The 24,621-nt window shown below is 39.2% G+C and overlaps 1 protein-coding gene across 2 annotated transcripts in view; it reads right to left on the bottom strand.

Moving 5' to 3' along the window:
• The window catches only part of ctbp2a (C-terminal binding protein 2a), a 69,620-nt gene extending 46,106 nt beyond the window's left edge, over window positions 1-23,514 (bottom strand). For both annotated transcript variants that reach the window (XM_032553345.1, XM_032553347.1), the window contains exons 1-2: window positions 23,181-23,514; window positions 3,449-3,594 (exon numbers count right to left, since the gene is read on the bottom strand). In XM_032553345.1, the coding sequence (XP_032409236.1) occupies window positions 3,449-3,506 (58 nt within the window). In that variant the 5' untranslated portion in view covers window positions 3,507-3,594; window positions 23,181-23,514. The remainder of the gene's footprint in view (window positions 1-3,448; window positions 3,595-23,180) is intronic.
• Window positions 23,515-24,621: the final 1,107 nt, after the last annotated feature.

The raw sequence follows: 24,621 nt of genomic DNA, 5'->3' as shown, positions 1-24,621 counted from the left end.
GAGTAAAGTTATTTGATACTTTGAGGCTCAAAAGCATGAGGCACATTAATCTTTCTGAGAAGATTCACTTAAGTTGCAAGCAGCTCATTGTAAAGTCATACATTGTGAAATAACCAATAAAACATTACTATGGTAACTGACAGCGTGTCATGTGTTTGACATAAAGGCGCAAAAGCTGCTGTGGGCTTTTTATTCAAGCTGCCTTTGCAATTTCTCTTGATTTTCACAAAACAAAACATTGGTTGTGACGAAAAGGACAGCATGGAAACTGAGAGCAAACAGTCAAAAAAGGGAAGATCGGAATATGAGTTTGAGTTAACATCAGGTGCAACAATGAAGAAGTTATAATGTTATAATATAATCAGAACAAATAAGAAAAAAATTTATCTGGCAGGCCTCTTTCAGCCTTCTTTCCACCTGTTACTGCAGAACGGCTCAGAGAAAACGCCATTCGCTCCTGCTCTTCTTCTGGCATCTCCATTCAAATCCAGCATTTTAAATGAATTTGGCAGAAAATTCCAATATCCACTCATACCTTGGGTTGAGGTATTAATGCCTGTTTAAAAAGGATTATGACTACATGTCATTTGAGGCACTTTAAGGTTTGCTTTTGCTTTCTATCACATCCACAGAACAAGGTTGTACAATAAATCTAATGATGTTTTGAACTAATGGTTCCTTGCGTTGCATCAGCCTTCACGTCTGAAGCTTACTTTGTTACGAGGTTGGTCTATCAGCACACACACCAGATCAGCCATGTTTCTGTTAACTTTGTGGATCAAAGGCTTACCGCAGGAAGCTCTGCTTCCCCCGTTTCCTCCATGGATTCTCCTGCTGCTTCCATCACATCGGTTTTTCTCTGTAAGAAACTATCTGATGTTAGCTTCTCTCTGCTCAGCCTCTGCTCTACTGTAAAAGGATGTGAGGGTAATATAGGCTCGTTTACTAGATTTTTCACTGATTTGATCAACCCCTCTTTACCCCTGTATTGTTACGGTGAGGATGGGTGAAGTTAGGTTTAGGTTGGAAGGCCAGCGCTACCCACACTCCCTCAGCAGGTGGATGTACCAAGAAGTTGATGGAGACATCCCGGTGTGGGTGAAAGTACTTTTCTGGAGGTCGTCATTCAGAACTTTGTTCATGTGTGATATGCATTGTAAATGGAAAAGAGGGGGGAGTGAGAGAAGAGAAAAAGAAAGGAAAGGTTGTTGAGATGAGTCCACAGCTCAGCGAGGTGTTAATTTAGCAGTTGCTTGTTTTGCTTTTGGCTATAATAATTCCTGTACTATTTTTAGGAGCTTAAAAACTTACAGCTGAAAAGGTTCCAAGGTTTTATTTTGAAGAAAAAGGGCCTGATAATCCTAATGGCCTGGCAGATTACTGCAAAATTATGGGATAGCATCTTTTTAATCCTGGCAAACCCAGCGTTTGGTTACAATGCACTTGACTTGGACTTGTTCATCTTAAATTGCCATTTGTATTGCACTAATATGACATTTTCCAGAATTAAAGACAGTAAATATTTCAGTGCTTGTTGATATTTTTAGGAGCCCATGGCTGTTAGGACCAGAACAGGTGGGCTGCTTATAAACCACCAGGCTTTAAAATGGTATTTGAGACAGGACTAGTATGCCAAATGCATCACAGTTAGGTTTAGCACTAATGGCCCCACAACAGAGCAGCCTGATACTTCTCAGTGGTAGTAATTTTCCCAATTCACTGTTTTTGCCTTCAGTCTGTTAAGTTTTACTGTTTTCATACTGACATTTTTTCAGGCACCAAAGTCTGCTAAGGGACCTATTATAAACATCAGGAATCTTTTTGCACCTACATTTATCTATTACTTACCTTTTCTGGAGGCCAATAATCTAAAATAATTTCATATAATTGACTATTAGCCTAAGGAAATGTGGATTTGTGACTCCAACAAATAAACACTACCAAAAAGGAGGACTCTCAGTATTAATTTGGTTTGATCAGTATAATTTTCTTCATCAGTGGAATGAGGATGCAATAAAAAGTATTCAGATTATAAAGACTGATAAAAAATGGTAACCCCCCCCCCCAAAAAAAAAAACCCCACAAGAACATGGTATTGGAAAAGGGTATTAATTGGTACATTTAAGGAGTTGAAATGGGAGTAGGAATGGAAAAAGTGCAAATTGGCTCAGGAATGTTTCAACTTATATGCACATTAAAAGCGTGTCCATTCAGGGAGTTTGTGTTGGTGCCTAAGGGAATGATGAATATTTTTACACTGTTGGAGGAAGTTGGAGTACCCAGAGATAGTCCGAGCATACACAAGGAAAACATGCAACCTCCCTGCAGAAATGCCCAGCTTTGGATTTGAATTAAGAACCAATAACAGTGTGAACAACTGTGTTACCATGCAAACATTGCATTTGCTGCAGTTTTTAAATATTTAAATCAATGCTGGTGAGGATGGCCAGCATACAGGATATTGTACTCCAACCCAACCATACTAGGCAATATATAGGCTAGTCATAAATGAAGATAATTCGGAAACTTTAGACTGACGCAAAATTTACACGGCTGATTTAAATGTCACACAAAGTAGAAGACATTTTATTGATGTTTTTTGACAATAAAACGAAATCTCATTCCATCATAATATTAGATCAAACATTTTAGCACCTGAACACCTCAAAAAGAAAGAGGGCCACATTATCTGATCCTAACATGCTGTTTGATATTGTTCAGTCAGCAATCATAAGCAATCACGCTTTTGACAAGCAAGACAGGCTCAGTCTGGTTGTAAATTGACTGTATATCAATTTATATTCAAGTTTTTGAAACAACATAAAATAATAAATGTGAAATCTCATATGGAAGGAAGAATAATTTTCCGCGGCACAGAACAGCAACAAAGATCCGATACACGTCCAGTAGTTTCTGTTAACGTGTCGAGAAAAAAAAGAAAAGAAAATGCCTTTCTTGGTGTTCCAATCTGTACAAAACGCATAAATATGTAAATGCACCCATGCACACAAATCAATCCCACTACCGTTCACAGTCCCACTGCTAAAAGGAATGCTTCACTTCATTACAAACCCCTTTCTTCATCTCTACAGCAATCTGGTTACATCAAATTCAAGTCTCATTTGACTTTCAACCAGGCGTCCTTTACCTCCCACGCACGCACACGCACACACACTCCACTGCTTTGCTAGACATCCATCCTATTATGTCTGAAGCCTTAGTCAGTCTCAGGGCTTCCTCTGAGATGTACAACGCACCGACAGTTTAATTCAAGCGATCGCTCTGGCTTCTCACCGAGTTTGTAGCTGCGGGATGAAAGGCTCGTTGCAGACTTTTAATGATGAAGAAAAATAAGTGAATAAGTTCAAACCCATGTGCGATCAAAGTGATCAATTTGCACATTCGGATCTGAACACGTCTAACACAAGGAGAAAGGAGAGCAACTCACCTTCACAGATCCTATCCAGCCGCTGCCTTTTGACTTTGTGTTTGTCGACCAACGCCATCCTGTCCAAGCTGCGAGTGCTCTCTCCTCTCTGGATTTCAGGTTTACGGCTTCAGTCCACAAGAAGTTATTTTGTTGGTGTTTTATATCTGAAATACAAGGAAGCAGGGAAAAAAAATTATTTGTTTCAATTTGTGATTTTTTTTTTTTTTTTCTCATGAGGTAGCACACGCAATACATTACAGGAACAGTGTCATTTGATGTTTTGTAATGCAGTTAATATAGAACTCATTTACATACGTTGCGCCCTTGGGATGGCACAATCCGAATAAACTGTGACTTAAAGCGACATATAACAGGGGGGAGAGCCATAATTCTGAATTATGCAAAGTAGAACATCACTTACATTATATGAAAAATGCATGATGCACAAATTAAAGATGTGGGAATGTGCTCGCAGTGCGAAAGCCAATTAAATCCACAGCAGAGTTAGCTAAATTGTTACACTAACTAAAAATGAGTCAAAGTGAGGAAGCCTTGGAAGTAACTGAAATCATTTAAGAGGTTCTTGGATTTCCTGAACTGTGCCACAGAGAAGCTCACCACTAGAGGGAGTCTCATCTGTAGGCGGCCCATTTATTTAGATCCGATTAAGAAATTGTCAACCAGAGAGTCTTCTTATCAAACAGAAAATAGCACAATCAAAAAAACAAACATACAAAACACTTGAGAAATCTCATAAATCATCATGGAAAATGGCACTCCATAAAACTATAACCTAATTGGTTCCTGCTCAAGCCTGGGAGACACTGAGGATTTTCTTTCCCCCCCCCTAGTTTTAGTGGGGAGAGATGAGGCAGACAAACACAGACAGAAGTTGGCACAAGAATGCACACACACACACACACACACCACAACAAAAATTGGCAAGCAGATATGTGGGCTCACACACACGCACACGCCTACACAAGAAGGGCAACTAGTCACACAAGGGAATGTGGGTCAGTTAGTCAGCAGACAGGAGGAGGTTGTATCAGCAGAATAAAGACATAAAAGGGGGGCTGATGGAAGGGAGAGGAAAGTACTAGAAAAGCATCATCTAACAGGACGAGTTCATTGTGACCTCCTCCTACATTGCAACCGCGGCTCCGTCTATGCTTTTTTTTTTTTTTTGTAATTTTCTGACCTCTGTTTCATCCCTTGTTTGTCCTAAATGCACTTCCACACATCAGAATATGTTTTTAACATGTATTGATATGTGCAATCTGAATGCATCTGATCACCGCTGTTATGTCTCACTGGTATGGATGGCAGGTCAAATGCTGAGGCTGAGTGATGAATTTATGGTTTATTTTTAATATTGGCAGTACTGTTTTGTACAAAGCAGCTAATGTATCTTTAAAAAAACAACAACAACAACAAAACACAACCATAATCGCTAAGTTTGCTCATTTCTTTCTACTAACCAGGCACATTTTAGATTGAAGCCATGCCACAGCTCTCCTCCTCCACAGAGTATCCTTTCTCCCAAAGAGCCAAAGACCCACATGTGGGAGTCAGATGAGAAGTAATTGAGCAAAAGGAAAAGCAGGAAACAGTCACTCAGAAGCAGGGGAGTCTGTAGACCGAAGAGGACGTGGATAGTGTCTCTAAGGTCCATGTGCAATATGAACATCAACTTTACAACTCAAATAAGGTCAGATCTCTATATTTACTTGAAAGTCTCCTGGAGAGAAAAAAAAAAAAAAACTTGGTAAAAACAAACCAGTGATGAAAGTTGCCCTAATAATACATCAAAACAGCTTCTCAAAATATACAAACACACTGAGTGTACAACAGGTAGATAAAATACAACAATGTGTGATTGGTTTTTAAGGAACACTACTTTACCCTCCCTGCTTAACAACCCTTGAAGACTAGCGATGTGCTTAAATTAAAGGCTAGGTTTCTTTAAAATTTAAATGAGAGATTGTGCTACTGCATTAAATTATTAATTTATTTTAAGGTTGTTGTTTTTTTTTTACACATCTTTGCCAATGATGTAAACTGCACTGCAAGAGTTGATACAAAAAAAAAACTTAAGTCCACCACATCAATGATGCTAATGTGCTACAGTGTTAAAATCATGTCTATATCTATAAATACACCACTCAAACGATGGTACAACAAGCTACATAAGCTCAACACTATACATGGATTAATTTCTATAAACCAATTCAACAGTTTTGAACCATGCAAGGAGAGTCACTGCGTTTTTTCAAAAGTGGAAAAAAAAAAAGTTAACTTTACTAAGTGGGTTGAAAAGTCAACAGCAACTTAAAGCAGAGCTCTCAGCCAGAAGAGTGCCAGAGAGGAAGTACGGTTATCCTGCAGCCCTTAGCGCCGCCGCTGCTCGACTGTTGGTTGACTAAGTGCTCTTATGTAACTTAACAATAAAGGGTTTGACCTGAGAGAAAATACGTGCTTAGAGCTGGAGGAGAGGAAGAGGGGGAGAGAGGAGAAACGCACACAAAAATGACAATAAATACACGAGCTCCCGGGACTGCTGCCCGGATCAGTATGCGGAGGTCGCGCACACCGCCTAACTCCGTGTTAGCTGCGGCCGGGTAGACATGTTCTCAGGTTCCCCTAACAAGTCTGCGAATGTTACCAGATTGTGACCAAAGCGCAGCTGACTGACGTGAGTGACGCAAAGCTCATGATATTCTTGGTAAACAGATTCATTCCACTCTCTGACAGGCAACATTTTCACTATGCGGGCTGACACATTCCCATAACTTTGGGTGCTGCATTTTTGACAGCTGAAAGGAATGCTCATCCACAAATGTTATGTAAACCTTAAAATCTCCCCTTTCTTAGTAGCATTTAATCATACCCACTGCGCTCTGTACAACCTGCAGTAAACTGCAAGGTCTTAATAAGACCCCGTTTATCCTTTTTATATTGTAGAGGGTTATATAATGCGAGCATGCTAGATGCTCATCTGCTTGTTCTGTGGGAAACCGTCCCCTTCTTGCACTGCAGACTAAATCATTGCTCGAAGCACAAAGTGCAGCAGTGTGCCAAGTTTGTAAAAGGTGGATTCTTGAAGCTTGCCATGCTTTTTCTTCTGGAGTGTAGTTCTTTCATTTAGAAACACTTAAAACTTAACCAGGTTGGATGGGGAATGTCAGAGTACAGTTAAGTGCCTTACTAAGAGCTATGTCACCATGTTGCACCGGTTTATGGCGTTTAAAATCCGTGAAGTACTTCCCCACGTGACACCCGTACGTAAAGACATTTCAGAAGCAGAAAGCCATTTTCAAGTCACACCCACAAAGGACAAAACAAAACGCAGCTGCAGAGATCTTGTTGAGGTTGGTAACAACATTAAAATCACAGCAGGTGGGAAGAGAAGGTGAAATAGAGAGGTGTTTTTTTTCTAAATCAAGCCATCTGTAACAGCAGCTCTCTCCAAGAAAAAGAAGAGTTTCTGTGTAAGTTACACACTGTGATGTTAGACACTGTTCATTCACAAATGTTGACGAGAAATTGAAATACAATCATATTTTATAGCAGAAACCCTAAAAAACACATTGTGAACCATCCAGAGTTGTGTCAAACATGTCCTGCCAATTTGTCCAGCTTTTTTTTGTTTTGCCTCTCTAGGCTCTACCCTAGAGAGGACAAAAAACCCCTCTCAAATAACAGTTGTGTGGTTAAAGCTGCAGTATGTGAATTTTATAAGCAATGCAATATAAACAAAGGAGGCAGGGAATCTCTTATTTTTCATAGATTATCTGTCTAACATACTGAAATGATGACAGTTTCAACAAATGTGTGAAAAATATCTTGTATATAAAAGCTGCAAACTGCATTTTATAATTCAAATCGACGCAGTTTTTACCCGTCAAACTACACAAATGTGAAAAGATGTTGGATTTTATCAATATATTCTGACTCAAAAGTTCATGATTGTAATATGGCCCAAACTGAAAACAAGTTTGACATACCTGCATTAAAAGGAACAAAAGCCCAAAAGCTTAAGGGCGAGTTTACCCTACAGCTGTGAGAGACAGTTTTATCAGAGTCAGTACCCAGACCAATAATGCCTGAGCATAAAGTTTGTGAGCATAAAGTTGCTGGAGTAAGAAAACGGGACTCGGAATCCCCACTCTTTTGAATTTTACATCCTTAAAGTCATACATATAAAAGCTTATCACTTGTTTGACAAGACTTTTATAGGCTTAAAAATGAAAAAAAAAAAGATATTAATTCACTGAAAATATATTATTGTATAATCTTAAGTCCTAGATTAAGTTACAACCTTGCATCAAACATGGCCTGGCTCACGCCCTGTGGCACAGGCACATTTACAAGGCAGACTGTCTGCAACCCAGCAGAGTGGAGCCACCCAACTTTCTACATATTAACAAAGTTAAAGCCCAATTAAGTTTGCAATGAATGCTGAAGGTGACAGACGGTTACAGTTTAATATGTCCATTAATCCCTCGCCGACAATGAGTCACTCATGTGTGATTTGGAGGAGCTTTAGCATATTTCTCCAGTTAGTTTTGCTTTCAATAAACACACAATTGTTTATGCACAGTAAAAGTATGGAAAATGTTTTGGGCTGTGTCATGGTTTGAAGTGTCACATATAGAGGATCAATATCAAAGCAGGACCCGGCTCTGCAGACAGAAAAATAGGTCTCAAATTAACACAAACTGCAAATCTGTGTCTGTTGCATTTTTGATGAAACCATTTGTTTTTCATTCAGCGAAGAATCCAGAAACTTTACTCAAGTAAAAGTGACAATACTTCATATTAATAATACTAAAGTGATGGTAAAAAGCATTATGTAGTAAAACTACTCCTAAAACACTTAAAAAGAATGTTACTCGGGGTAATCATATCGCCATTCGATATCTTATTTCCTGATAAATATTTTTTTCAAGCGTTGCCATCTTTGCGTCACAGTCAATGATTTATTTTCATTCCATTTCAGTCAACGACTCACTCATAAGACACCAGGACAGATTCGTTGTGCTGCACTTTGTTTTATGCCAACAGCATGCTGTCAGGAATACTACTGCATTTAAACTTACTGTACCGTAGAAGAACCTGTAAGGTGGATGCCAATCACACACAAATACATAAGGAGGGTCTCAATAGCAGAGTGGTACGTGTCTCTGTCTGGATTCTTACTCTTTGGATCGAAAGAGTTTTGTTTAAGCTTGTAATTCCTGACTGGTCACACAAGCCATACGTTCTAACCACAACACTGCTTTCACCTGTGAACCAGCTTAACCTTTTACAAATCAGCTGATGTGGGCCTGTGACTTGGCGAGTCAGGACCATAGCAGATATGGTCTGACTTTGGTCCTTTTCCGAAACACAGAGAGAAGGCAAAAAGGTTCCCTAATAATACGTTGAAGTATGTTATGAAAGAGCTATTGCCTTATTAACTCACATTCAGCCTTTTGTATTTCCTATCACTACTTTTGACTTTGCTTTGTGTTTTGAATTGATGCCCACGTTGGTTTTCTGACCTTAAAATCATCAATCGTTTGCAATTTTTCCGACACTGTTGAAAAATGTCTCATCTTCGCTTTAATTCCTTCATAAAGGAAAGTTCATATCTTGAACTTGAACTGGAAATAAATATGGCCATAATGAGCTGCAAACCAGAACTCAATTGAGAATAAAAGTTGTAAAATATACCTTTACTATTAAAAGGATCTCTTCAAAAGAAAAAAAAGGTTGCTGGCCCTTGCTCTTCAATAGTCTATGTGAACTTTAAATAAAGCACCTCCACACACACAAGAAAGATCTAGCAGCAAGTTTATAGTCAATTATTCACACCAGCAGAAGGGAAATGTGACAACCTTCAGAAAAAAAGAAAGATGGTTTCAATATAAAATAAAAGCATAACTACATCTGTTCTCTAGTGATTGATATTTCTCATTTTTCTTCTTAAGACATCCCTGTCGGGAATCGCTGAAGCCACATGTATATTCCTTTAAAAAGGCATACATATATTTATATATATATATATATATACATTTTGAATAACAGACATTTAGCATGAATGTGACAGCTTTTCGAAGGCCAAGAAAAACAGAGGTTGTTTCTTGACATTTATTGCGTTTAACCCAAGAACAAACTGTGACAGAAATACCCTTCAGTCAACGTTTTGAGAAGCAACATTGCAGCGAGCACTATAAGTGCTTCTACAAAATATATGATTTATAACAGTTTAAGAGAAGGGCAGCAGGAAAAGAAGAGACAGAAAAGGTTGAGAGTGGCGTCGATGTAAAGGTGTCATTCAGACTCTTGATCTATACCTTTCAAACTCCTCCTCTTTCTGCTTCTCTTTCGAAACACACCAGCCACAAACAATTACACCTCTTCTTGCCATCACCATCACCATCCGTCCAGGCTTCCTCCTTTTACTTTATTTTGCATGTGCTGTTAGCCTCAGGCACACAGCGTCCTTTTCATTCCCAATTTCTCCTTTACATTGCCTTTATGAGATCCGCTTTTTCCTCCCTTCCCTTCCTCCTCTCGCGTTCTCTCCCTCTTTTGCTCTAAATTAAATGACAATGCAGCAGTGCTAACTGCTGACTTTGGCTGTTGCACAATTTTGTTATTAATGCCTATTCGTTTAAGTCACTAGCAATAGCATAATGGTGATATTACTCTGCATGATAGCCACATTCAGTCAGGCTTTTGGACCCACTCGCCCACTCACCCAACCATCCCCCCTCTCCTCTCCTCCAGCTCCTCACATCAAATGAACTAAAACAAAGTCTGTAGTGAAAAATCTCCACAGTCATAAGAAATTATTTCCCACATAACTACTGAATTAAATATGCTTTGCATGTGGAACACATACGTCCATATGTGCACAAACAAAAATATAGACACACGCATGCAGGAATGTCTACACGTCGACTACTTAAGCTGACAGGTGAGAGGCTTTGTCCAAGATGCCTTTATTGTGGTAATAAATCTGTCCATTCTATTTTCCTCTTGACAGATAACATGAAGGCAGGGACCTCAGGCCTGCACTTCAATCAAGGAAAGAGACAATGCTATTCATAAATGCACAAACCAGACAATAAGATGCTTGGGTGAGCTTCTCTGTAAGATTAATCTACAAAATAGCAGAAAATACCATTCCGCCCTGCAGATGTGTGCAGGGAGCAAAAAGAAACAAATATTGTTCACTGCAACTAAGATTAAAAAATAATGTTGCAGTTAATTTATTTGTAGATAGAGAGACATATTATGTGAAAGAAAGACCAATTCAAGTTTACACTCACAGTTAAGCACAAGCACAGGCCAATAGAATTATCTAAATTATTTATTTATCTTTATGACTAAGGAAGGAAACCAAAGTGTCAGGAAATATTCAACTACAGAATATTCAAAGGCCAGGTTTGGGATTCGAACCCCAGATCTTCAAGCAGTGATGTGACAGTGCTCACAACATTGCACTGCCATGTAAATTAACGGTGCAGAATATAGTGCCTTTTAACTGCTGCTTCAACAAATCAAAGGTAAAGTTAGAAATATTCCAGTCTGATCACATATCCTCTGATATCAGTTACCTTTTACAAGTTTGCATCTGGTGTATTGATGTGTAATTTCATTGAAAAAAGAAACTCAAAATTCTTGAAAGTATCCATACAGCAAGGGAAAAACAAATCTAGCACAAGAGTCTAAACTTCGTAGTGCATCTATCTGAAAATAGTTCACACTGGTCACAGTTTATAAAGTCTAGTACGGTAAAAGTGTTTAGATAAAATGAGAAACAGTACAGACATGCACAGAAAATGGCCCATAAAAATGCAGTAGATAATAGGCTGCGGAATAAAGAGGCATCAGAGAAACTGCCTGTAAAAATATAAATTCAGTTGCAATATAGACAGTGTTTTTACAGTTACTTTAGCCAGACGCAGAAAAAATTAGCATGAACGAATAGTCACTTTACTGGATTTAATTAAAGAAGATAATAACACGTAGCCTTTTCCCATTTTACTTGTATCCATGTGTCTTTGTGAATTTTTGATCCCCTTATAATAGTGTTAGCCTAATTAGGTGCACTGATACATTTTTGTGTTGAGGTTAGCCAGAACAAGTTTTAATTAGTGAACCTGACGATCCCTCTTTCTCTACTAATTTACTACAGAGTACCTGATGCATATGCAGCAACTGTAAAAGCAATTAAACTCCAAATTATCTGTGGAAATGAAGTCATGATGAGAGCGATTCCATTTTTAGTTTTTTATTTAGAGGGGCGAAAAATATTCTCGCAGAAAGGCAGTTAAGAGGTAAGCATGCAAAATCTCTCTCGCCCAGTTCGTCACATGATAGAGAAACAGAAGCTGATATTGGAGTTAAATTAAACAGGTAGTTCACTATATGAAGAAACTTTTTAATGCTTCACCATAAAGGATTCTGATACGCATTTCTGCTCTTAAGAGTATGTCTGTGTAAAGGAGTAGAGGCCGGGGGAAACCGGTGTAGTAATGTAGAAATACTGTATGTCCAACGCTGCACAAAAATGGCTTGTCAGACACTTTATTCCATCAAACTACATGTAGACTGTAAGACTAAATGAAGAATAAATGGGGTCAAGGAAAGGCCAAGCTTGCCCCAGAGGCCAACTTGCCATGAGCTGAACACCGCTGACCTAGATTAATACCAACCACAGCAGCACCAGGACTATTAAACACACCCCAGTTTCCTGTATCCTGCCTCTCTGTCTGTGTGTGAAATGATTCCATCTGTCAGTCTCAGCTGGGCTGTGAGAACACCGCTGAACGCTGCTGCCCACGCCTACACACGCGCACACACACGCATCTACAGACAAACACCAAAACACAGACATGTTGGCGGGGAACCGGGGCCAAGGTGGGTTTCTGGCTGCAACCTGACTCCAGGGAGGAGCGGGGAGTCTTTCATCCCTTCAGCAATGACCACTAAACAGTGAAGAGCATTTTATGTCGGACATTTATTTGTTTTCACGGGCTGCACATTTAGTCTCTTTTCACTTTAACCTCTGAGGGGTTGTGTTGCTGTGTTTTCAGCCTCCTTGTTGAATTAATAGCTCGCTTATAATAAGCTCATTTATCACAGCGTGCACGCGTCTGTCGTCTCTGTCATCTCTGCCTCTGTGCAGACACTTGCATTTTTGCATAATGTTTTATGAGTCCGTACACCCGATAGGTTTCATGCACCGGTATGCTTTTGACAACGCCAACTTGAATTTAATCATTAGCAAAACAGCAAACAGAGACGGTCAGCACACCTCATTTTTAAGCTAGCACACAAAAGCGCAACGTAGGAAATGTTCAAGATAAAAAAGAATAAACAGATAAAGAGAAACGGCATAGTCAGGGAAAAATAGAAAAAATACAGTTAAAATATAAAAACACAAAAATTAATCATGAAATGTGGTCAGACTTAAAATATGGAGTCTGCAAAAAACAAACAAACAGAAAAAAACATCATTCACAGACTGCATTATTAAGTGCACCTGTTCAATTGCATGTTGGAAAAAATAGTAAGTCTGCCAATTAAATAGCAGAAGCATTTAGGCAACTAGAAATAATAAAGAAGACTTATTAAAGAACAAGCTGAGCATCAGAATGGTGGTTATTGCAGCAGAAGGGCTAGTCTAAGTACTTCAGAAAAAGCTAATCAACTAGAAGTCTACTGCACAACTATCTCACTGGTTTACTGAGAATGGATAGAGAAAGAGAAAATATGACCTCATATGACCTCCGCAGTGACTAGATTTCAATCCTGTAGAGCTGGGGCCTCAAACTCCAAACTCCTGCAACTTTTTAGATGTATCACTGGTCCAGCACACCTGGACCAAATGGGTTCAATACCTCGTCTGCATGTAATTAAGTTCTGCAGAGTCCTACTAGTCACCTAATTACAGTACTTTAAAAGGTGCAGAACACCAGATTGACACCTGAGCTGTCTAGCATGTTAACGAGACCAATGAGTGTACATGCAGCAGCGTCCTTTCTAAAAAATCATTGCAGAAAGGGGGAGTAGCAACAAAATGTTACAAATGACAATTAAATAAAACTAAAACTAATTTCAATGAGGCAAAAACAAATCTGAGCGACAATGCACTCCGTGTCTGTCAGAACAAATGAATAGATTCTTGGTATTTACTTTGGTGTCAGTAAGGTATTTTTGAATTTGAACTTGAAATAAAAGCTGCCCTCAAGCATAAAGCATGATTCCTGACGGATGGGTGAGCTCGCCTGTCCTCTAATTACACAAACTTAATCACAGAGGCAATGCTGACTTGTCAAAAAGATGTTTGTTTGGCTTTTTTTTAAAGTACTTGACTAAATCTCTTCCATAAGCTCAAACTTATGTCTCAGCTGCGGTTTAAAGAGTAAAAAGCTGTTGAAACTTTAAAGCGCAGTGCCTTGAAACTGTATATGCTTGAAAACACCAGTAACACCTATATCAAGCCTCTCACTGAGTCCTGAAGGGATAAATCTCAAAGGACTGAGGAGGAGCTGACTGTGTGTGGCTTCCTCTGGACTCTTTAAAACATTAACTCCCACTAAATCCCTCTTTTTTTTCATCTTGCATCTCAGGTGAAAATCAAGCACGACTTTGTGTGAACAAGCTAACGAAGAAAGAGGAAACCTCCTGCAGAGCTTCTCAGCTGCAGAGAATCAAAGAGTTACCCTCAGGCTCACCAAAGACTGGTAATATTCATAATGGAGATAGCTTAGGTGATAAAACTCAATCACACAGCACAGACAGTTACTCTGTCAACATTCCCATTACTGCAAAGAAAGGAGGAGATAATAAGCTCATTTTCAAAACAGATGAGCAATGGGAACCAGGAACAAAGCGTTCCCAGTTCAGCTCCAAGCAGGTATCTCATATTTGTGACATTTTGCAAGCTTCTGTTTGTGTTTTGCTGATGGAGCGACGCAGTTTACAGCCGCACTCGTATTCATTGCTCATTTAATTCAAAGAGGAGTGCAACCACTTGCTTTTTAACACCATGGTTTAGATTTCGAGTGATTCCATGGACATTTGCCAGGGTGTCCTGTTGTTTGGACTCATGCCAGTAATTATGTAAGCAAAAGTGCTGTTAGATGCATAAACGTGTGGTTTTTCAGCTGGTCTGGAGGGATAAGCCGGCAAAATTACCAAGCCAATGGCTCATATCAACATAATCGCACTTGTGGCACCAAATGAAGTCCTTGAACACCATTTATGTAAAGCTCAGTGTTTAAAAAGTTAGAGATCCACTCGTTTAATCTGTACACTACATCTTGAAAGAACAGGAAAGTGAAGAGCAGCAACTGGTGAAGAAGATAGTAAAAGAAGTTATAGTTTAGAATGTTTTAGAACTGGTATGTTGATAGAATATCAACCAGCAATTACATGAAGGGTCTAATTGCTATCCAGATAAAGATAAAGATTATTCTAATGATTATTATTATTTTCAACAAGAGACCGATAAATTATGTATTTGTTTTAAAAAAAAAATCCTTTTACATTGGCGTATTGCCTTTGAGAGGATTCTTTTATCATACGTGGAGACTCTATGATACATTAACCTGGAGATCCTAAGGGTTCGTGACATGAGGTTTTTGAAATACCAGGACATTTCAAATAAAAACCCAGTTTTCTCTGCCAGATAACTGAAAATAGTTAATCATAGGGGTTAGCAGATGGTTTGCGATCTAAACCAAATGGTTTAATCAACACAGAAATACCGTAAATAGTATGGGATTTTTATTCCCTACACCATAAACACACTGAAATTAAAAGTTGGAATTTTTCATAATAGATGTTACAGCTACAGGAGATTAACTTATTTTCAGCCTTTTTGTCACATCTTTAACACTGGTGCCAGTAAGTGTGACAAGTGATGTGTTAAGGCCTGAAGTCGGAGTGCCATGGCTCAAAACGCCGTGTTTTCTGACAGTACTCGTCAACCTTGGAGACAATCTGTTGCACTTTATGCACATCATATCCATAGTGATAATAGACACCAGATGCTGGATTTTCAAGATTGGAATACATTTTCAAAGTTGTTGTTTTTTTCTTTTTTTTCCCTTAAAGGTTTAATTGTTTTGTTTGAGATAATCTACTCCCTGGTGGAGTGTAGGAAAAGAAAATCTTCAACTCCACAAAATAAGTTATAATGAGTTCATGCATCTTCCTCCGCCATTAGAGGTAGCACTCAGACAGTGCGCATGCATACTAAAAGTGTGCATACTCCACCACAGCAGATTGAAACATCCTATTAGCCAGCACACTCACAGAGCCATTAGCTTTTAAATATGCAAGAGCTGTGCTCCTTTCAAAATGCCATTTTTACTCCGCTTGCAGCAGAGTTCTTCAGTTGTCATAAACAACTCTCTCTCTCTCTTCCTTTTTTTTTTTTTTTTAATTCAAGGACCTTTTCAAATGTCAGGGCCAATCAAACACAACACGACAGGTCTCTGGACAGAAAAAAGGAACACAGCTCAGAGGGCAGAGAAGAAAAGCAGACCTATTATGCATATTCATGCTGTCGGAAGGTTCACTGACTGCTGTCTCAGTAAATTGTAACCAGTGGCAAAACAGTTTTGCGGTAGGAGAACACAAGAGAAAAAAAAACATGCTTTTAACTCTTCTCCACCCTCGCCATGTCTAAATGTCAATGTGACAGAACTGCGATGGCCAAAGCTTTGTGTGCCCATGAGTGACTCCCAAATCCCCCTATCTCCATCTCTCTTTCTTTTTTTTTTCCTCCTCCCCTTTATCTCCGTCAGCAAATTCAAGCAGAAAAGTTTTCCCCGCGAATTTGGAGCTCAGCAGAATGGCAAACAAACAGCCGTCTCCTCGCCAGCCAGGGCCAACTTCAGCATTTTAGACATCTCTTTCAGTTCACAGCTTCCCCAACATCAGCAGGATGGATTCTCCTGACACAAGTCTATGTCAGCTGGACTGGAACAGAGAGTCTGCTTAGACACAAAGGAACCTTTCCTCACTCCATGCCACCTCCCTCCAGTGTGTAGAGAGAGTGAGTAAAAGGAGGCAAGTATTAGAAGGGAATGGAAACCAACACAAACACGCTCACTTACAGCCTGTGTGTCTACATATATCGTCTTAAGAGAACATCGGCAGGTCGGGAAAAAGAGAGAAGGATGGCAAACCCCGCTGTTCCAGTTTTCCTCACTCCTTCCCTGCCTGCCTCTCTTCATTTGTATCTGTCTCCTCACTTTGGCCACAGGAAAGCACAGTCATCCAGGAGGACATTATTAGCTGTCAGCATTAACAAACCGTGTAGCAGCAGCAGCGGCAGCAGAGTCAGTTTCATAACAATGTTTTGCCTCTGCTCCAGCGAGTGGAGCGAGCAGTTAGAGCGGCCTGCTGGATGCAGATGGTGCTTTGTCTCTGCTAGTTTCTGCAAAAATGACAGTCACAAGCACGGGCACACGTGTGCTACTAGACACAGATGGAGAACATTTATCATTCCCTTTCTTGACTTATTTATGGTGGTGTGATTTAGAAGTTAAAAGACAGGTGTGTAAATCTCTGGTTACGGGGGAGTAAAGAAAAGGAGGTAAACTGGAAGAGATAAAGATGATGATGGTACACTGGAAATATGTATCACTCCACCTTACAGACTTTTTGCATTTTTCTTTCCAAAGATAACCAGTGTTATTTGCAGCTCTGAAATAACCTCTTCACTTATTAAGAAATAAAGAGCCAACTGTTATATGTTTGCATTGACTGGTTGCTTCTTTTATATATCTTGAGGTATTTTGGACTGCTCTGCAGAATTGTTTTAATTGTTTTGAGTCAAACTGGAAGGTTTTCAGAATTATATAGCCCACTAACATTGTGTTGCATCATCACAATTACATTATATGTGTGGACTTTAACTAGGCCACCTTAAAAACTTAGTTTAGTATCATTTGAGCCTATCAGAGAATGACTTCCTGGTGGTGTGTTCTGATGCATAACCCAAGTGTACTTAAACTTTAGGTCAGGATCTCATGGCCAAACATTTTCCTTCAGAATTTGCAGGTAAAGAGCAAAACTTATGGTTTCATGAATTATTGTTCTGCTCCTGAAGCAGCAAAGCAGCCCCAGATCATTACACTACCACCACTACTGATGTTTTTCTGTTTCTATGGTTAATGTGACTGGAGGCGCATCCTCTAAAATGCACATTTGTTTCGTTACTCCAAAAGTCTTGTACATCATCAAGATGTTTTAGGGAAATGTGAAATATGCCTTTGTGTTCTCTTTGGTCAGCAGTGGTCTGCCTACGCAGTTTTAGCTGAGTCGCTTTCTCATAGATGAATTCTGAACACCGACCTTAACCGAGATAAGAGAGACCTGCGGTGCTTTAGATGTTGATCTGTTTTTTTTTTTTTATGACCTTCTGGATTAGTCATAAATCTGCTCTTGGAGTAATTTTGCTCGGTCTAACACCTGTGGGCAGGTTTCCCACTATTCCCCCATTTGTAAGAAAAAAAAATGGTTCCAACTATGGTTCACTGGGGGTCACAATGCTTTAGAAAGGAGTTTGCAACAGTTTCCAGCCTGACAAATCTCAATCACTTTTTAATCAGGTCTTGATTTTTACACCGGAACAGTATGTGTTGCTTACACTTATTTTTTAACCCTACGTTAAGTTGCCAACAGGTTCTGTTCAAATGATTGTTTTATTTCTACAAGTCATCGTCATTATTTGAAAACTACTTTTTGTATCTGCTCCTGTTATCTTTGTCTGTCAGCAAACACTTGATCTCCAAACTGCGACTCATCTTGTAGCCTTTGCTTGCCCAAGCTCACAACATGTATGTCTGGAAGGCTCCATGAACGCACATGAGAGTAATTAGAAGTTCTGTGGAGGGAAATAGACAGTCATTAGGAAAACAGAACAATCAGCGCACAGTGTGACGCTTCACATCAGACAGAGGGAGCAAACTCCCATGATCATAAATACAGAGAACACTATGCTGTTGCTCCACTGGTGCCATGAGTTTTTTTTGTTTTTTTTTTTACAATAATGAGAATATAATTTAGGGAAATTCTCATTTATGCTCCGGTAATGCAGAGTGAACATGCTGTGTTCTCTTTACTCTGTACACATTTCTCTCTCTCTCTCTCTCTCTCTCTCTCTCTCTCTCTCTCTCTCTCTCCCTGTGTGTCTACGGGTCAAAATCAGGATACAGAAAGATGAGACAATATTTCAAATATATCGTATTATGCATTCAAAGTACTTTTGGGAGGAGAAACTCTGAAATAATTGGGTTTTTTTAAACAAAATTGCTGCTGCTATTATTCTCAGCATCTCAGCTGTTATTACTTCAGACTGCCTTTGTCTATAAGACTGTTCATTCTGCACGGCAATGCACTTGGTGCTGTTCATAATTTCACAAAGTTGAAAAGAAGTTCTCTAAGTGGTACTGGTTTGGTGGCTGAGATGGTAATTACAGGTTGATTTTGTGTCTTGGGAATGATTTCATTCTTCATTTGGCTTTATGTTTATAATTGTTAGCCTGTTAGAAGACCCAGTTTTTATTTATTTTTCAATTTTCTGATTGGGGGTATCAGATTTGACTTTAAATTGTTCAGGCATTTCAAAGACTCCTGAATAAAAGTCACTCTCACACGACTCACACTGGCTTTGCAAGTGAGACAGCGCGTCTTCATTAGAAATGGTCGAACAGAAAGATGTTTTCTTTGACTCTCAAAAGCCTGCTTGGCATACAAATAGCAACGCATGGTTGCTACAGAAAGTTTTTTAAAATTTTTTCTCTTAAAGAGGAGTGTCAATATTATCCCACGATCTAACGCCTTGCTGCAGGAAATGTTTACCAAACTTCTTACTGAGTGTGTTGGGTAAATAAATTTAAGGTTTAAATTTGTTTTTTAGTATTTTGAACTTTTTAAGTATTGAGCAACTATACATTTAGCCATTTCATGAACAATACCCATCTGCCTTTCTCAAATGATGTTTGCTTGTCTTTCCCGTTTTGCAGTGCAGCTAAGAGAAATGAATCTCTCTCTGGCACAACAGGAAAACAAAAACTCAGAAATGACTAATTATTGATTTTAAGACATCCTGATCAGCCCCCCAAAAAACATTTAAAAGAAATGGTGTTATTTCTATTGCATAGGAATCATTATTGATGTTATATGTTATTTTGAAAATAATAATAATAAAATAAAATCCTTGCAGGGGATTTTTAAACATTTAAACTTAGTTCTAAAATTGAAGGTTGGATTTTTGAAAGAGATTGTTTTACTGCCGTGGAACAACAATTCCCTTTAAGGCGTTTTACTTATTTCATACCACAAAGTGTTGAGGGTGCTGCATATAACTTTTGGCACCAATAAGTGGATAAAACTCAATAGACATTGATTGCCTCAATTAAAAACCTTTCAAAAAACAGCAGAGCAACACGATGTGTTTGTTTTCCTGCTGCTACAGCAGCTCAGCTGTGAGTTAAATGCATAATTCAGAATTGGCAACAACACAAACAAGCTTGTATGGGATTGTAATGTGGTAAGACAAAGCTACACGGCGAGAAACAGCCTCCAGAGTATGAAAAATTACTTGGCTGCACTTAAGAGCAAGCAACTGAGGAGTTATTCATTTCTTGCCACAGTATATATCATATCAGCCACGGCACACAACAAGCGAGCGTGCCCACACACACACACACACACACACCCAAGCACACAGAGTGAGAATCTGAGCAACCAGTTTTCTTCAAAGAGCGAAGGGCAAACAGCTCTTATCGGTGAGGCGAATCAGACACCTGCTGCTGCTGTCTGCGGCGACACACATCCACTCTCAAAACTGTCCTTGACAACCACAAACACAGATACTCGGATGCATCAAAGACACAACAGGATAAGTTACAACAAGCCAAAAACAGGTGCACTACGACAGGACGCCAATTACACCAAACACAGAGGAACAGCTTTTTTTTAAGTATGTTCTCTCAGGCTAAGCTATTAGCAGCTGCTTAAAGGTTTGTGGAACTATAGCTCTTCCCTGTAACAACTTTGAGGCACAGAGCCTTTAGTCTGCAAATTAAAGTATGCCATATCATAGAACCAATTTCTGCTTGTTTCAAGTGTCACAGCTATAAGGCTGTGGAGTGTTATTGAAATAATAAATATGCAATATAATGTGCACCCTCTAAAGAGCATGTTCTTTGATGCACTTTTTTGAATATTTGTTTGTGAAACATGCTTTGATGGATAAACGGGGATAACTTTGCAATTCCTGTGCGCTGTTGATGTTGGTAAAATTCTCTCTAGCAAAAAATCTGAAGTGTTATATAGAAATCTTACAACATCTTCACGCAGGTGCGTGAATTATTATTTGTCAATCCATCCATAAGCTTCATTGATGGAGAATATCTGCCATGAATTCATGGGGAACTTAAGATTTTAACTCGATATTAAAAAAAAATCAAAAATCTAAAAAGAATTTAAAACTTTGGATATGTGAGGGTGGAAAAATGTGGAATTTTGACATGACTGTCATCAGAATCAGTAGGAAATATCTTAAAAATAAAAACTGAAAACTGACATCAACCAGCAAAGTCTGATTGATGTATCTCTAAAGAGGCTAATCACATTTAGAGTTGTTTTTTGTTTTTTAAGAAATAATGGTATGGATGTAAATACTTCAATAATTGAACAATTAGCGAACAGTGTTTCTGATAAAACTCAAAAAAAGACAACAAGAAGTACTCAAAAAAAAAATCTGCAAGGAAAAGCACAAAATCAGAAGTCTTATTTCAACTCCCAAATCCTCGCTTCTTAGCTTCTGAAGGATATTAGACTTTTTTTTTTCTGCCTTCTACAGATTGCACAGTGTAATTTCACACCCATTACCTCGGCTCCACAATGCATAGCACAATCACATCACATGACAGCAAATCCTCTCAAACCAACCTATGGGAACTTTTACAAGCTGCTACCATTATAGGAATTCTCAGAAGAGCTCACAAGAGCTATTTCAGCAGCGTCCAAATTACTGTGTTAAATGGAGTATTAGGCTCTTAGAATATGATTAACCAATTGTAATTGCTTTTATGACTTCAAAACAGGCAGCAAACTCACAACCGAGAGTGTGGTTGTTTTGTTTTCTCTCTCTCTCTCTCTCTCTCTCTCTCCTTGATGCTAAAGCTATGACGTTCATTTTATCCACATGACAGTAATTCAAGCGATATCCCGAGTGAAATCCAGGAACCTCTTCCTGCTTTGGTTGAGCAGCTGTCCGGCTCGCCCCGCACTCATTCAGCGTGGTGTAACACAGCGAAGATACGTGGCTAAACAAGCATGCCGAGCAGCAGATCAGCCATGTACAACGCTCATCCCTACAAGCACAAATCATGTTCATAATCACAGTACACTGAATCTACCAGTCACCAGGGAATATCTGTTGAGGCAAATGAGGCTCCTGGTTTCCAATACAAACACGAGCACATACACCACCGAGACATCTTGCACAAAGCAAAAGCTATCATAAATATTAAAGAACTGATTCTGCATTTCTTTTTAGCCCTTTCAGCCATAAACAAAAGGGGCCAAGAAGAAGCTGACACATATGCTGCTATGCCGCTTGAGGTGCGTGTGTTTTCTTCTTTAGAGAGTCAGCTTTCATATTTGAACGCATGTGGGCCATGAACACAAAATGGGAAAGTTCAATTACCCCTCCCTACCACCTCCATCCCCCAAACCCCCAGCAGAGCTGCGTGTGCTGTAGATTGAGAGAAACAAACCAAAAAAACAAAAAATGCATTTATACATCTGTTGCATATTTATTTATTTATTTATTTTGATTTAAGAAAACATTGACATATAATCCCCAATCTACAATTCAAAGCAAACCTCTTGAGGTGATTAAATGTTTTAATAATGTAGCATCTGAAATGCAAACACTGCAATCCAGAGGGGACTGCAGGCCAAGGCCTGCACATCATTAGCACAAAGGGCCTTTTCTCTGCACACTAAAGTTCCCCTGCCTGTTGTGACAATGCCCAGGGGGGCAGAGCAGATGTCCGTTGCCAGCAGCACATCTGCATACAGCCTCTATCCCCACCCCTTCACTGGTCCAACAATGGAGCCGACCCCCCTTCCTCCTCCACTTAAAGCTTTCTTCCACTACAGCCTCCAACTGCAGTAAAAAAAAAAAAAAAAAGAAAGAAAGCAAGCAAAAAGGAAAGAAAAAAAGAAAGAAAATAAAAGAGTGAGACTGGCCTTTTGAGAAGCAGTACCCACTCTGCCTGTCAAAACAAGACAAGTCCAAAGTGGATTTGAAAATACACCAAACTTTTAAGCTTTCATAGTAGAAAGCCATACCAAGTCAACATTGTTTCAAATGATTTAAAAGTATCAATTAAATGATATCTTACTTGGATTTTATTTTTAAATATATATATAGATATATATCTATATCTATATATATGTTCTTAATTAATCCACTCATCTCAATACAGCCTGTTTCCAGCTCACTATGAAGAGCTTGTATCGCCTAATGTCTACTCCCACCCTCCCTCGTCCCTCCTTTGCTGATGGCGCAGGGACACATGGACAGCGATGCGAGGACACAAGCTTTTCTCAACTGAACACCCCGCCGGAGCACACACGGAAATATTTCACACCACCCATTTTCTTTCTTTCGTTCTTTCTTTCCTTCTTTCTTTGCAGCAATCCGGTATCCTACCTCGACTGGATGTTTAGCGAGAGTTCAAACGTCGGCTTTTAGGGCTTCCCAAAAATAGCATCGCAGGCTACGCATTTCAAATTCGCTTGTTATCTCGGATTAAGATAATGATCCACCTTTAGATGGCACGAAAAAAACTTAAATCCTGCACGCAACGGGACAATCTCCGGCGCTGCGAATCGGTGCCCGCTGTCGGGTTTTTTCTTAACCAGGGCAAGCAGCCTGGGCTCTCAGTGCGCCTGGTTATCCTGCTGTTTACTTATAAGCTTCATAAACACTCCTATTCTTTTCCTGCTGCCAGAATTGAGAGGTGTGTATCAGTTTGCTTTTCCCTTTTTTTCCCCTCTCGCTCTTGGAGTGAGGCGGAGCCTTTGCCCACTTCTCCCTCGTACACACACACACACACGCACACACGCAGCACAGATAAGAGAGTGTTCCTCCACTCTTGATGGAGATCGGACAGTGGGAAATTTCTAGAAAGTGCGATTTGTCATTGTGATATCAGCTTATTTTGCAATTTCAATTGGCCAACCGGATTAAAAATTTAGAAAATGTGGTCCAATAGAAATATTAAATTGAATATTGATTTAATACAGAAAATCTTGTACTCACCTGATTGATTTATTTAATTTATTTATTTATTTATTTTTTTTAGTAAATTAACATAAATGAATGCAACACTCACTGTTACATACAGGTGCATGTGAGTAGATTAGAACATGGGGAAAAGTTTAAAACAGAGTGAATTAAGTTTGATTACTTGTTAACACAACTTAATGTATTTATGCACTAGTGGTTTGTGGTATTGTGGTGCCAGTTGCACAGGGTGACATTTAAAAGTGGGGCCCATGACCACAAATAAAAAAAAAAAAAGACTTCTCTATTAGTTGTGCCCTGAACAGGTGTTACAATGCTTTGCCACATTAACGGTCATTGAGGAGTTCCCTGCTTGCTGTTGATAGGAAGAGTAGCCTACATTTTCCAGATTTCATTTTCTAATATTATTAGGTAAGAGTCGGTTTAGTGTAATGATGCCTTCCCCCTGAATCAGTCAAATGACCCAAACAGTTTGCCATACCGAATCAAATGCAAGGAATGGCCCGACGTATGGAGGGGCAAAAAAGCGTTGAGGTGACTTTGAACTTTGTGTGGTTGTTGTTGTTGCCCAGTGGTGGTTCTTGCATACACAGCACCTGGGCAAATTGGGAAAAAGGTCACCTGGTCCAGTGAGCCTGGATAAGGTCAGGATTTTAGACATAAACAGTATAAAATCCTGGATTTATCCTTTCTTGTGTTAACAGTTCATGCTGTTGCTGTTGGTAGTGAAATCATAGGAAACATTACCTTGAATCATTTTGGGCCCCTTTGAGCGCAGCAGAAATGCTACAGTGTAACTGACCATGTAAAACTCTTAGTGACCTTGGTGTATCTATCTTCTGAT

This window comes from Xiphophorus hellerii, chromosome 22 (genome assembly GCF_003331165.1).
Source record: "Xiphophorus hellerii strain 12219 chromosome 22, Xiphophorus_hellerii-4.1, whole genome shotgun sequence".
Lineage (NCBI taxonomy): Eukaryota > Metazoa > Chordata > Actinopteri > Cyprinodontiformes > Poeciliidae > Xiphophorus > Xiphophorus hellerii.
The sequence above is the reverse complement of the archived record's forward strand: the minus strand, read 5'-3'. Positions and strand labels throughout refer to the sequence as shown.